Genomic DNA, 13083 nt, shown 5'->3' with positions numbered 1-13083 from the left:
AGCATGTCATCTTCCTTAAAGGCTGCAGAGTATTTTCTAGTATGACCTACTGTAATATATTTAATTATTTCCCTGTTAATTTAAATTGTTTCAGAGTTATTGCCATTATCAACAGGGCTGTAATGAGCATCCTTGTACATATATCTTTTTTTTTTAAATAAATTTATTTATTTTATTTATTTATTTTTGGCTGCGTTGGGTCTTCGTTGCGGCACACGGGCTTTTCATTGTAGTGGCTTCTCTTGTTGCGGAGCACGGACTCTAGGCATGGGGGCTTCAGTAGTTGTGGCACATGAGCTCAGTAGTTGTGGCTCGTGGGCTCTAGAGCATAGGCTCAGTCGTTGTGGCGCACGGGCTTAGTTGCTCCATGGCATGTGGGATCTTCCAGGACTGGGGCTCGAACCCGTGTCCCCTGCATTGGCAGGCGGATTCTTAGCCACTGTGCCACCAGGGAAATCCCCTTGTACATATATCTTTGCACACATATGCAAGTATTTCCTCAGGACAAATTCCTAAAATGGAATGAGTGTCAAAGGATATATACACTTTAAATTTTGACAGTTAAAATGTCAAATTGCTCTTAAAAACCAAATGAGAGGGCTTCCCTGGTGGCACAGTGGTTAAGAATCCACCTGCCAATGCAGGGGACATGGGTTTGAGCCCTGGTCCGGGAAGATCCCACATGCCGCGGAGCAGCCAAGCCCGTGCGCCACAACTACTGAGCCTGCGCACGTAGAGCCCATGCTCCTCAACAAGAGAAGCCACTGCAATGAGAAGCCCACACACTGCAACGAAGAGTAGCCCCCGCTCGCAGCAACTAGAGAAAACCTGCATGCAGCGATGAAGACCCAACGCAGCCAAAAATAAATAAATTAATAAATAAATTTATTTTTTAAAAAAACAAATGAGAGTACTCTTGTGAATAATAAATGGAATACCTGATACCCTTAGGTATAAAGGAAAGGGACTTTCCTAAGTGAGGGTGGATGAAAAGAATCTAGGCAGAGATAATAACTTGAGGGAAGGAGTGAGATAGGAATGTGCATAGCATGTTTATGGAATTAGAATAAGGATTTCTTAAAATTAACCCTGAAGCTCTCATAAGAATACACAGGATGGAAATTCCCTGGTGGTCCCGTGGTTACTGGACTCCACGCTTTCACTGACGAGGGCCCAGGTTCGATCTCCAGTCAGGGAACTAAGATCCCACAAGCTGTAGAGTGTGGCCAAAAAAGAAAAAGAGTACAGTAAGCTTAAGGACGGAAGCTTAAAAGTGCAGGGCTATTTGATACTATGTTGGTGAATACCCGTCCATTCTTAGCTTATACTGGAGTGACATAAACCATATGGAGCAAATTGGAAAAGCTTTCCACAACAGCTGAGTTTAAAGATCAACCCAAAGGGGAGAGGTGACTCAAGCAAAGGTTCCAAGAAATAGGCAGATGATTCCATGCCCCGAAGTATCTTTGATGGAGTTAAGGGCTGATGGGAGGGCATCCCATAGGGGTAAATGAGCAGGGTGTAATGGAGCTCCAGAGAGCTGGTGCTGATCCTTTGCAGGAGGGCTTGAGGCAGTGGCAGGAGGAGCAGGAGAGGAAGGTGCGGGCCCTCTCTGAGATGGCATCTGAACAGCTGAAGCGGTTTGATGAACGGAAGGAACTGAAGCATCATAAAGAATTCCAGGACTTACGGGAAGTGATGGAGAAGAGGTGAGTTCCCTGAATTACAACGGGAATGTTGGCGTGGTCCACTGGAACTCTTTCCCTACATAAAACCCAAAGGGAAGGAGTTGAACTTCTTCTGAGTCCTTAAATATCAAAATAAAATAGCCAGAGAAGCTTATAACCTAGAAAAATTACTAACCTTAGAAAGACGATCAATGCAACACAAAGGGAGGAGGCTTTTAGGAGAGGTAAAACAATTTTAGGAAGCGTCCCTGACTGTTCCTCCCTCCGTTTTTCATTCAGCTCCAGAGAAGCCCTGGGGCAGCAAGAGAAGCTGAAAGCTGAGCATCACCACAGGGCGAAGGTCAGAGCCTGGGAGAGTCCGTGTGGGTGTTCAGTGTCTGAGTGACGTGCCTGAGGAGTCGGGTTCCAGCACAGTCACAGAGGACCTGGCCCCTGTCGTGCCGCTGTGTGGCTGACGTGGGGCAGTCCTTTTTTCGCTCTGGGCCTATCTGTGAAAATAGGTAGCCCACACAGGACTGGGAGAATGTAGACAGAGAAGGCCCAGGAGCCCTTACTTTGACCGCCCTTTCTGTAGATTCTCAACCTGAAGCTGCGGGAGGCGCAGCAGCAGCGCCTGAAGCAAGCGGAGCAGGAGCGGCTCCGGAAGGAAGAAGGCCAGGTCCGCCTGCGGAACCTCTACGCCCTGCAGGAGGAGGTGCTGCACCTCAGCCAGCAGCTGGACTCCTCCGACCAGCACAGAGACCTGCCGAAGGTCGACCTGTCTGCCTTCCGGACCCGCGGCAACCAGCTGTGCGGCCTCATCTCAGGGATCATCCGGGCCACTTCTGAGGTGAGGGGACTTCAGGAAGACTCTGTCTTCTGTCTTTATTTTATTTATTTATTTATTTATTTATTTATTTATTTATTTATTTATTTTTGGCTGTGTTGGGTCTTCGTTTCTGTGCGAGGGCTTTCTCTAGTTGCGGCAAGCGGGGGCCACTCTTCATTGCGGTGTGCAGGCCTCTCACCATCGCGGCCGCTCTTGTTGCGGAGCACAGGCTCCAGACGCGCAGGCTCAGTAGTTGTGGCTCACGGGCCTAGCCGCTCTGCGGCATGTGGGATCTTCCCAGACCAGGGCTCGAACCCGTGTCCCCTGCATTGGCAGGCAGATTCTCAACCACTGCGCCACCAGGGAAGCCCTGTCTTCTGTCTTTGAAATGAAGAACACTGCAAGCAAAATTGTTTTGTGATTTAAAAATAACACCTGCTTATTATCACTTGTCATCCTCTTACCTAGAGATAACCACTGTTAGTGTTTTATGTTTCTTTTTTGCCTGTGTGTGTGTGTGTGATCCCCACCCTAAATTGGGCTAATATAGATATAGTTTCTTATCTTAGGTTAAAAAAAATATTTGTTTCTTCCAACTGCAAAATACTTTAGTTCATTCATTAATATAAACTGAACGCCTGCTATGCTTATGATAAAAATTAAAACCTTACAGAAATGTATATTGCTTTTTTTCGGTTGATACGGTATTTTGAACACGTAATTACTGTAGTCATTACAAATGTTTTGTTGTTTTTAAGGCAGTGTTAAAAACTGCAAGTATTGCCTTGACACATAATAGGTATTCAATAAATATTTGATGAACAGATGAAATTGGATACTTCCAACATGTAACCATACCAAAATTTATTGAAAAAACATGCCTATTGTTGAATATTTAAGTTTCTGTGTTTTCACTATCATGAGTAACACTGCAGTGATATCACTTTGTGTATGTCTTATCTGTATTTTTGATTATTTCTTTGAGGTAAATTCCTAGAAATGGAATTACTTGGTCAAAGAACTTGAAGGTTTTGTTTTGGTTTTTTTTTTTTTGGTTGCACCAGGTCTTAGTTGTGACCCGCTGGCTCTTTAGTTGCAGCACGTGGGCTCCTTAGTTGCAGCTCACTGGCTCCTTAGTTGTGGCATGCATGTGGGATCTAGTTCCCTACCAGGGATCGAACCTGGGCCCCCTGCATTGGGAGTACAGAGTCTTATCCACTGAACCACCAGGGAAGTCCCAACTTTAAGGTTCTTGATTTGCATCCTGAAGTTGTACCAGTTCACACTTTTATGAATTGTATGTTCTTTTTTTTCTTTAACTTTTTTTTTCCTTTCTTAAAATTTTTGGCCACGCCGCACAGCTAGCAGGATCTTATTTTAATTCCTCGACCAGGGTTAGAATCCACACCCTCGGCAGTGAAAGCATGGCATCCTAACCACTGGACTGCCAGGGAATTCCTAAATTGTATGTTCTTTGCCCTTTGTTCATATCTCTACCAGTTTTTGTTTTGAAAAATCAACTTATATGAGTTCTAAATATTAAGAACCTTAAGCATTTATCATATGTGAGGCAGAAATTTATAATTTATTGTTACCTTTCAATTCTCTTTTTGGCTTTTGTTTACCCTTCTTTTTGTAAAATTTCAAACCTACACGGAAGTGGAGAGAACAGCATGATGTACCTTTTGGCACCCATTCCCCAGCTCCCTCAAGAATCCTCACATGGCAGTCTCATTTCATCTATGCTGCCACCTGCACCCCTTCCCCCAGATGGTTTTACAGTAAATCTCAAACATACTGCTTCATCTGGAAAATAATTTAATATGTATCTCTAAAAGATATAACTCTCTATTACATAAGCAAAACACTAATATCATACCTAAAAAACTAATAATTCATTTAATATGATCAGATATCTAGCCAGTGTTCAGATTTCTCCAGCTGTCTCTATAATTTTTTTTTTTTTACAATTGGTTGGAAAATTAACATCCATACAAAGTTCAACTTTTTGGTTTGCTATATCTTACTTAGGTCTTTTAATCTTAAGACTCCCTTATCTCTCTCTTTTTTCTTGCCATTGTTGAAGAATCTGGATCATTTGTTCTATAAAATTTCCTGCATTCTAGAAAATTTCAATGCAATTGCTAACCCTAACCCTTGGATGTATTTCTTTTTTTTTTTTTTTTTTTTTGGTAATGTCTGAAACATTTATATTAACATATTTCCATACAAATAACCCAAAGAAAGTTTAGTATTAGTTGTTTTTTTTTTGTTTGTTTTTTTATACTGCAGATTCTTATTAGTCATCAATTTTATACACATCAGTGTATACATGTCAATCCCAATCGCCCAATTCAGCACACCACCATCCCCACCCCACCGCAGTTTTCCCCCCTTGGTGTCCATACATTTGTTCTCTACATTTGTGTCTCAACTTCTGCCCTGCAAACCGGTTCATCTGTACCATTTTTCTAGGTTCCACATACATGCGTTAATATACGATATTTGTTTTTCTCTTTCTGACTTACTTCACTCTGTATGACAGTCTCTAGATCCATCCATGTCTCAACAAATGACTCAATTTCATTCCTTTTTATGGCTGAGTAATATTCCATTGTATATATGTACCACAACTTTTTATCCATTCATCTGTCGACGGGCATTTAGGTTGCTTCCATGACCTGGCTATTGTAAATAGTGCTGCAGTGAACATTGGGGTGCATGTGTCTTTTTGAATTATGGCTTTCTCTGGGTATATGCACAGTAGTGGGATTGCTGGATCATATTTTTAGTTTTTTAAGGAACCTCCATACTGTTCTCCATAGTGGCTGTATCAGTTTATATTCCCACCAACAGTGCAAGAGGGTTCCCTTTTCTCCACACCCTCTCCAGCATCTGTTGTTTGTAGATTTTCTGATGATGCCCATTCTAACTGGTGTGAGGTGATACCTCATTGTAGTTTTGATTTGCATTTCTCTAATAATTAGTGATGTTGAGCATCTTTTCATGTGCTTCGTGGCCATCTGTATGTCTTCTTTGGAGAAATGTCTATTTAGGTCTTCTGCCCATTTTTGGATTGGGTTGTTTGTTCTTTAATATTGAGCTGCATGAGCTGTTTATATATTTTGGAGATTAATCCTTTGTCCGTTGATTCGTTTGCAAATATTTTCTTCCATTCTGAGGGTTGTCTTTTCATCTTGTTTATGGTTTCCTTTGCTGTGCAAAAGCTTTGAAGTTTCATTAGGTCCCACTTGTTTATTTTTGTTTTTATTTCCATTACTCTAGGAGGTGGATCAAAAAAGATCTTGCTGTGATTTATGTCAAAGAGTGTTCTTCCTATGTTTTCCTCTAAGAGTTTTATAGTGTCTGGTCTTACATTTAGGTCTCTAATCCATTTTGAGTTTATTTTTGTGTATGGTGTTAGGGAGTGTTCTAATTTCATTCTTTTACATGTAGCTGTCCAGTTTTCCCAGCACCACTTATTGAAGAGACTGTCTTGTCTCCATTGTATATCTTTGCCTCCTTTGTCATAGATGAGTTGCCCAAAGGTGCGTGGGTTTATCTCTGGGCTTTCTATCTTGTTCCATTGATCTATGTTTCTGTTTTTGTGCCAGTACAATATTGTCTTGATTACTGTAGCTTTTTTTTTTTTTTTTATAGATTTATTTATTTATTTGTTTTTATTTTTGGCTGCGTTGGGTCTTCATTGCTCTTCATGGGCTTTCTCTAGTTGCGGTGAGTGGGGGCTACTCTACCTTGCAGTCCATGGGCTTCTCATTGTGGTGGCTTCTCTTGTTGCAGAGCATGGGCTCTAGAGTGCAGGCTCAGCAGCTGCAGCGCACAGGCCCAGCTGCTCCGTGGCCTGTGGGATCCTCACAGGCCAGGGCTTGAACCTGTGTCCCCTGCATTGGCAGGCGGATTCTTAACCGCTGAGCCACCAGGGAGGCCCCGATTACTGGAGCTTTGTAGTATAGTCTGAAGTCAGGGAGTCTGATTCCTCCAGCTCCGTTTTTTCAAGACTGCTTTGGCTATTCGGGGTCTTTTGTGTCTCCATACAAATTTTAAGATGATTTGTTCTAGTTCTGGAAAAAATGCCGCTGGTAATTTGTTAGGGATTGCATTGAATCTGTAGATTGCTTTGGGTAGTATAGTCATTTTCACAATGTTGATTCTTCCAATCCAAGAACATGGTATATCTCTCCATCTGTTGGTATCATCTTTAATTTCTTTCATCAGTGTCTTATAGTTTTCTGCATACAGGTCTTTTGTCTCCCTAGGTAGGTTTATTCCTAGGTATTTTATTCTTTTTGTTGCAGTGGTAAATGGGAGTGTTTCCATAATTTCTCTTTCAGATTTTTCATCATTAGTGTATAGGAATGCAAGAGATTTCTGTGCATTAATTTTGTATCCTGCAACTTTACCAAATTCATTGATTAGCTCTAGTAGTTTTCTGGTGGCACTTTTAGGATTCTCTATATATAGTATCATGTCATCTGCAAACAGTGACAGTTTTACTTCTTCTTTTCCAATTTGTATTCCTTTTATTTCTTTTTCTTCTCTGCTTGCCGTGGCTAGGACTTCCAGAACTATGTTGAATAATAGTGGTGGGAGTGGACATCCTTGTCTTGTTCCTGATCTTAGAGGAAATGCTTTCAGTGTTTCACCATTGAGAATGATGTTTGCTGTGGGTTTGTCATATATGGCCTTTATAATGTTGAGGTAGGTTCCCTCTATGCCCACTTTCTGGAGAGTTTTTATCATAAATGGGTGTTGAATTTTGTCAAAAGCTTTTTCTGCATCTATTGAGATGATCATATGGTTTTTCTTCTTCAATTTGTTAATATGGTGTATCACACTGATTGATTTGCGTATATTGAAGAATCCTTGCATCCCTGGGATAAATCCCACTTGATCGTGGTGTATGATCCTTTTAATGTGTTGCTGGATTCTGTTTGCTAGTATTTTGTTGAGGATTTTTGCGTCTACATTCATCAGTGATATTGGTCTGTAATTTTCTTGTTTTGTAGTATCTTTGTCTGGTTTTGGTATCAGGGTGATGGTGGCCTCATAGAGTGAGTTTGGGAGTGTTCCTTCCTCTGCAATTTTTTGGAAGAGTTTGGGAAGGATGGGTGTTAGCTCTTCTGTAAATGTTTGATAGAATTCACCTGTGAAGCCATCTGGTCCTGGACTTTTGTTTGTTGGAAGATTTTTAATCACAGTTTCAATTTCATTACTTGTGATTGGTCTGTTCATATTTTCTGTTTCTTCCTGTTTCATTCTTGGAATGTGATACCTTTCTAAGAATTTGTCCATTTCTTCCAGGTTGCCCATTTTATTGGCATAGAGCTGCTTGTAGTAGTCTCTTAGGATGCTTTGTATTTCTGCGGTGTCTGTTGTAACTTCTCGTTTTTCATTTCTAATTTTATTGATTTGAGTCCTCTCCCTCTTTTTCTTGATGAGTCTGGCTAATGGTTTATCCATTTTGTTTATCTTCTCAAAGAACCAGCTTTTAGTTTTATTGATCTTTGCTATTGTTTTCTTTGTTTCTATTTCATTTATTTCCTCTCTGATCTTTATGATTTCTTTCCTTCTGCTAACTTTGGGTTTTGTTTGTTCTTCTTTCTCTAGTTCCTTTAGGTGTAAGGTTAGATTGTTTATTTGAGATTTTTCTTGTTTCTTGAGGTAGGCTTGTATAGCTACAAACTTCCCTCTTAGAACTGCTTTTCCTGTGTCCCATAGGTTTTGGATCATCGTGTTTTCATTGTCATTTGTCTCTAGGTATTTTTTGATTTCCTCTTTGATTTCTTCAGTGATCTCTTGGTTATTTAGTAACGTATTGTTTAGCCTCCATGTGTTTGTGGTTTTTACGTTTTTCTCCCTGTAATTCATTTCTAATCTCATAGCGTTGTGGTCAGAAATGATGCTTGATGTGATTTCAATTTTCTTAAATTTACTGAGGCTTGATTTGTGACCCAAGATGTGATCTATCCTGGAGAATGTTCTGTGCGCACTTGAGAAGAAAGTGTAATCTGCTGTTTTTGGATGGAATGTCCTATAAATATCAATTAAATCTATCTGGTCTATTGTGTCATTTAAAGCTTCTGTTTCCTTATTTATTTTCATTTTGGATGATCTGTCCATTGGTGTAAGTGAGGTGTTAAAGTCCCCCACTATGATTGTGTTACTGTCGATTTCCTCTTTTATAGCTGTTAGCAGTTGCCTTATGTATTGAGGTGCTCCTATGTTGGGTGCATATATATTTATAATTGTTACATCTTCTTCTTGGATTGATCCCTGGATCATTATGTAGAGTCCTTCCTTGTCTCTTGTAACATTCTTTATTTTAAAGTCTATTTTATCTGATATGAGTATAGCTACTCCAGCTTTCTTTTGATTTCCATTGGCATGGAATATCTTTTTCCATCCCCTCACTTTCAGTCTGTATGTGTCCCTAGGTCTGAAGTGGGTCTCTTGTAGACAGCATATATATATGCGTCTTGTTTTTGAATCCATTCAGCAAGCCTGTGTCTTTTGGTTGGAGCATTTAATCCATTCACGTTTAAGGTAATTATCGATATGTATGTTCCTATGACCATTTTCTTAATTGTTTTGGGTTTGTTTTTGTAGGTCCTTTTCTTCTCTTGTGTTTCCCACTTAGAGAACTTCCTTTAGCATTTGTTGTAGAGCTGGTTTGGTGGTGCTGAATTCTCTTAGCTTTTGCTTGTCTGTAAAGCTTTTGATTTCTCCATCGAATCTGAATGAGATCCTTGCCGGGTAGAGTAATCTTGGTTGTAGGTTCTTCCCTTTCATCACTTTAAGTATATCATGCCACTCCCTTCTGGCTTGTAGAGTTTCTGCTGAGAAATCAGCTGTTAACCTTATGGGAGTTCCCTTGTATGTTATTTGTCATTTCTTCCTTGCTGCTTTCAATAATTTTTCTTTGTCTTTAATTTTTGCCAATTTGATTACTATGTGTCTCGGTGTCTTTCTCCTTGGGTTTATCCTGTATGGGACTCTCTGCGCTTCCTGGACTTGGGTGGCTATTTCCTTTCCCATGTTAGGGAAGTTTTCGACTATAATCTCTTCAAATATTTTCTCGGGTCCTTTCTCTCTCTCTTCTCCTTCTGGGACCCCTATAATGCGAATGTTGTTGCGTTTAATGTTGTCCCAGAGGTCTCTTAGGCTGTCTTCATTTCTTTTCATTCTTTTTTCTTTATTCTGTTCTGCAGCAGTGAATTCCACCATTCTGTCTTCCAGGTCACTTATCCGTTCTTCTGCCTCAGTTATTCTGCTATTGATTCCTTCTAGTGTAGTTTTCATGTCAGTTATTGTATTGTTCATCTCTGTTTGTTTGTTCTTTAATTCTTCTAGGTCTTTGTTAAACATTTCTTGCATCTTCTCAATCTTTGCCTCCATTCTTTTTCTGAGGTCCTGGATCATCTTTACTATCATTATTCTGAATTCTTTTTCTGGAAGGTCGCCTATCTCCACTTCATTTAGTTGTTTTTCTGGGGTTTTATCTTGTTCCTTCATCTGGTACATAGCCCTCTGCCTTTTCATCTTGTCTGTCTTACTGTGAATGTGGTTTTTGTTCCACAGGCTGCAGGATTGTAGTTCGTCTTGCTTCTCACCTTGGATGTATTTTATAAATTTATTTTTGGCTGCATTGGGTCTTCGTTGCTGCGCACGTGGGCTTTCTCTAGTTGTGGCGAGCAGGCTTCTCACTGCAGTGGCTTCTCTTGTTGCAGAGCACAGGCTCTACGCACACAGGCTCAGTAGTTGTGGCTCGTGGGCTCTAGAGCGCAGGCTCAGAAGTTGTGGCGCACGGGCTTTGTTGCTCTATGGCATATGGGATCTTCCCACACCAGAACTTGAACCTGTGTCCCCTGCATTGGCAGGCAGATTCTTAACCACTGCACCACCAGGGAAGTCCCTAATATGTTCTTTTATTCCCTGTATTTCCTGTGAATTGGTAACTTTCTCTAGGGCAGTGCTAAGAGAATATTCCGTGATGATGGAAATCTTCCATATCTGTGCTATTCAATACGGCAGCCAATAGCAACATGTGGTTATTGAGCACTTGAAATGTGACTAGTGTGACTGAAGAACTGAATTTTAATTTTTAAAAAGTTTTTAATTAACTTAAATGTAAAGAGCCTCATGTGGCTACCTTACTGCACAGTGCAGTCTAGAGGCTTGATCAGATTTAGGTTTGAATTTTTTCCCCCTGCAACAGTACTTCATAGTTGGGAGTGTGTATTTGTTACTGCATCACACTGGGAGGCGTAGAGTATCTGATGGTCTTTCCATATGTGATGTTAAGATCAACCAGTGGCTTCAGATATCGTCAGGCTTATCTTCCATTTTAAAGATTCCTCTGAGCCTTTAGCTAATGATTTAGTAGCCATTGCTGATCATTACTTATATCTATTATTTCAATAGGGGTGGTAAATTTTGAGTTTTTCTAATGCTATCATTTTTCTACATTTATTAGCTAGAAATCTACTACAAAGAAGAAAATTTCCCCGTAAACTATTTATCTTCAAGTGTAGTCTCTATAGGGAAGGAAGGATAAATGATTGATTCTTTCCCTTTATCCATTTTCAGAGTGTTGAGTTGCTTTTCTAGTATTCCCCCACAGTGACTTGAGGTTCTTTTTTCTTTAACTATCATTAAGAACATACAAATTTTATATGCTTGATGTGTAATATGTTTCAGTCTATTATAGATTCATTGTTGTTCAAATTGTCCAGTGGGAACACCTTCACATTGGCTCCTCTGTCCTTTGGACATGGCCCCAGTAGTACTTGTTGCAGCAGAAAGCAGGCAAGCTGTTTCTACCTCATCTTGAACATTTTCTTCTCCAGAGCTAGAATCGGGCATTTCTTCACAAAGCCTTATTACTTGTTAATGGGTAAAGGTATTAGAAAACACAGATTAGTTACTAGGATTTGTCATTGTTTTTAGGCCTTTTCAATGGATTAAACTAGGAAATGTGTTGTGTTGTTTTTTTTTTAGGTGAAAATGCATCATTAATTAATGCTGATCTTTTCCATTTGAGTATAGGGTTACAGCATTTATTTAACTTCTTTACTTTTATGCATGTATCATTTTTATCCCATATTGAAAATCTCAGTTTCTAAATTAATGAACATTACTTACTTACCTTACCCTACTGTCTATAGTAAAATATAGGTGTGTATATATGTAATATATATGTGTAATTTCATAACATGTAATTTCAAAATAATAATACCAATACTAACAATATGATTGCTGATAACAGTTTAAGATATGCAGTTCTTGGGACTTCCCTGGTGGTCCAGTGACTAAGGCTCTGTGCTCCCAATGCAGGGGGCCCTGGTTCGATCCCTGGTCAGGGAACTAGATCCCACATGCCACAGCTAAAGATCCCGCATGCCGCAACTAAGACCAGGAGCAGCCAAATAAATAAATAAATATTAAAAAAAAAAAAAAAAAAAGATTTGCAGTTCTTGGGCTTCCCTGGCGATCCAGTGGTTAAGACTCCCCCTTCCAGTGCAGGGGATGCAGATTCGACCCCTGGTCAGGGAGCTAAGATCCCACATGCCTTGCGGCCAAAAAACCAAAACATAAATAACAGAAGCAATATTGTAACAAAGGCTTTGTAATAAAGACTGTGAAAATAGTCCACATCAAAAAAATCTTAAAAAAAAAAAAAAAAAGATTTGCAGTTCTTTTTGCCTACAGCTATATACCGCTAAGGGATGTATGATTAAATTACTGTTTCATTTCACTTGAAATAATTCTCCTTATTGTTAAGCTACCAACTTGATAAACAGTTGGGTTCATTTGTTTCATTTTTGCTTTTGTAAGAGTTTTTTCCAACTGGATTTCATTTTATTTTATACTTATTTAAAACATTCACGTGATTCCAGAGTCAGAACTACAAAACAAGGTATATTTGGAGAAGTCTGGCTTCCTTCTCATTTGCTTCCACGCTGTTCTTGTCCTGTCTGCCAGTGGATGTTTCTGTTAGCATACGGGTGTTGTATCTGTTCCTTAAAAACAAAAGCAAGGGGCTTCCCTGTGGCGCAGTGGTTAAAAATCCGCCTGCCAATGCAAGGGACGTGGGTTGGAGCCCTGGTCCGGGAAGATCCCACATGCCACAGAGCAACTAAGCCCATGCGCCACAACTACTGAGCCTGCACTCTAGAGCCCATGTGCCACAACTGCTGAGACAACGTGCCACAACTACTGAAGCCCATGCGCCTAGAGCCCTTGCTCCGCAACAAGAGAAGCCACCGCAGTGAGAAGCCCGCGCACTGCAACGAAGAGTAGCCCCCGCTCGCCGCAACTAGAGAAAGCCCGCGCGCAGCAACGAAGACCCAACGCAGCTGAAAATAAATAAATTTATTGAAAAAACAAATACAGGGAATTCCCTGGTGGTCTAGTGGTTGGGACTCCACGCTTCCATAACAGGGGGCACGGGTTCAATCCCTGGTTGGCGAACTAAGATCCCACAAGCCAAAAAAAAAAAAAAGCATAAATATATATATAAATATATATATATATATATATATATATATATGTATGAGGTGTGTGTGT

The 13083-nt window shown here is 40.2% G+C and overlaps 1 protein-coding gene across 1 annotated transcript in view; it reads left to right on the top strand.

Annotated features, from left to right (window-relative positions):
- GLE1 (GLE1 RNA export mediator) overlaps positions 1–13083 on the top strand; it is a 42822-nt gene that overhangs the window by 14530 nt on the left and 15209 nt on the right. The window contains exons 4-6 of the mRNA XM_068553004.1: positions 1561–1709; positions 1968–2028; positions 2263–2517. Coding sequence (XP_068409105.1) covers positions 1561–1709; positions 1968–2028; positions 2263–2517 — 465 coding nt within the window. The remainder of the gene's footprint in view (positions 1–1560; positions 1710–1967; positions 2029–2262; positions 2518–13083) is intronic.

Source organism: Eschrichtius robustus, chromosome 10 (assembly GCF_028021215.1).
Source record: "Eschrichtius robustus isolate mEscRob2 chromosome 10, mEscRob2.pri, whole genome shotgun sequence".
Lineage (NCBI taxonomy): Eukaryota > Metazoa > Chordata > Mammalia > Artiodactyla > Eschrichtiidae > Eschrichtius > Eschrichtius robustus.
Note: the sequence above shows the minus strand (reverse complement) of the source record. Positions and strands in the feature narration are given on the sequence as shown.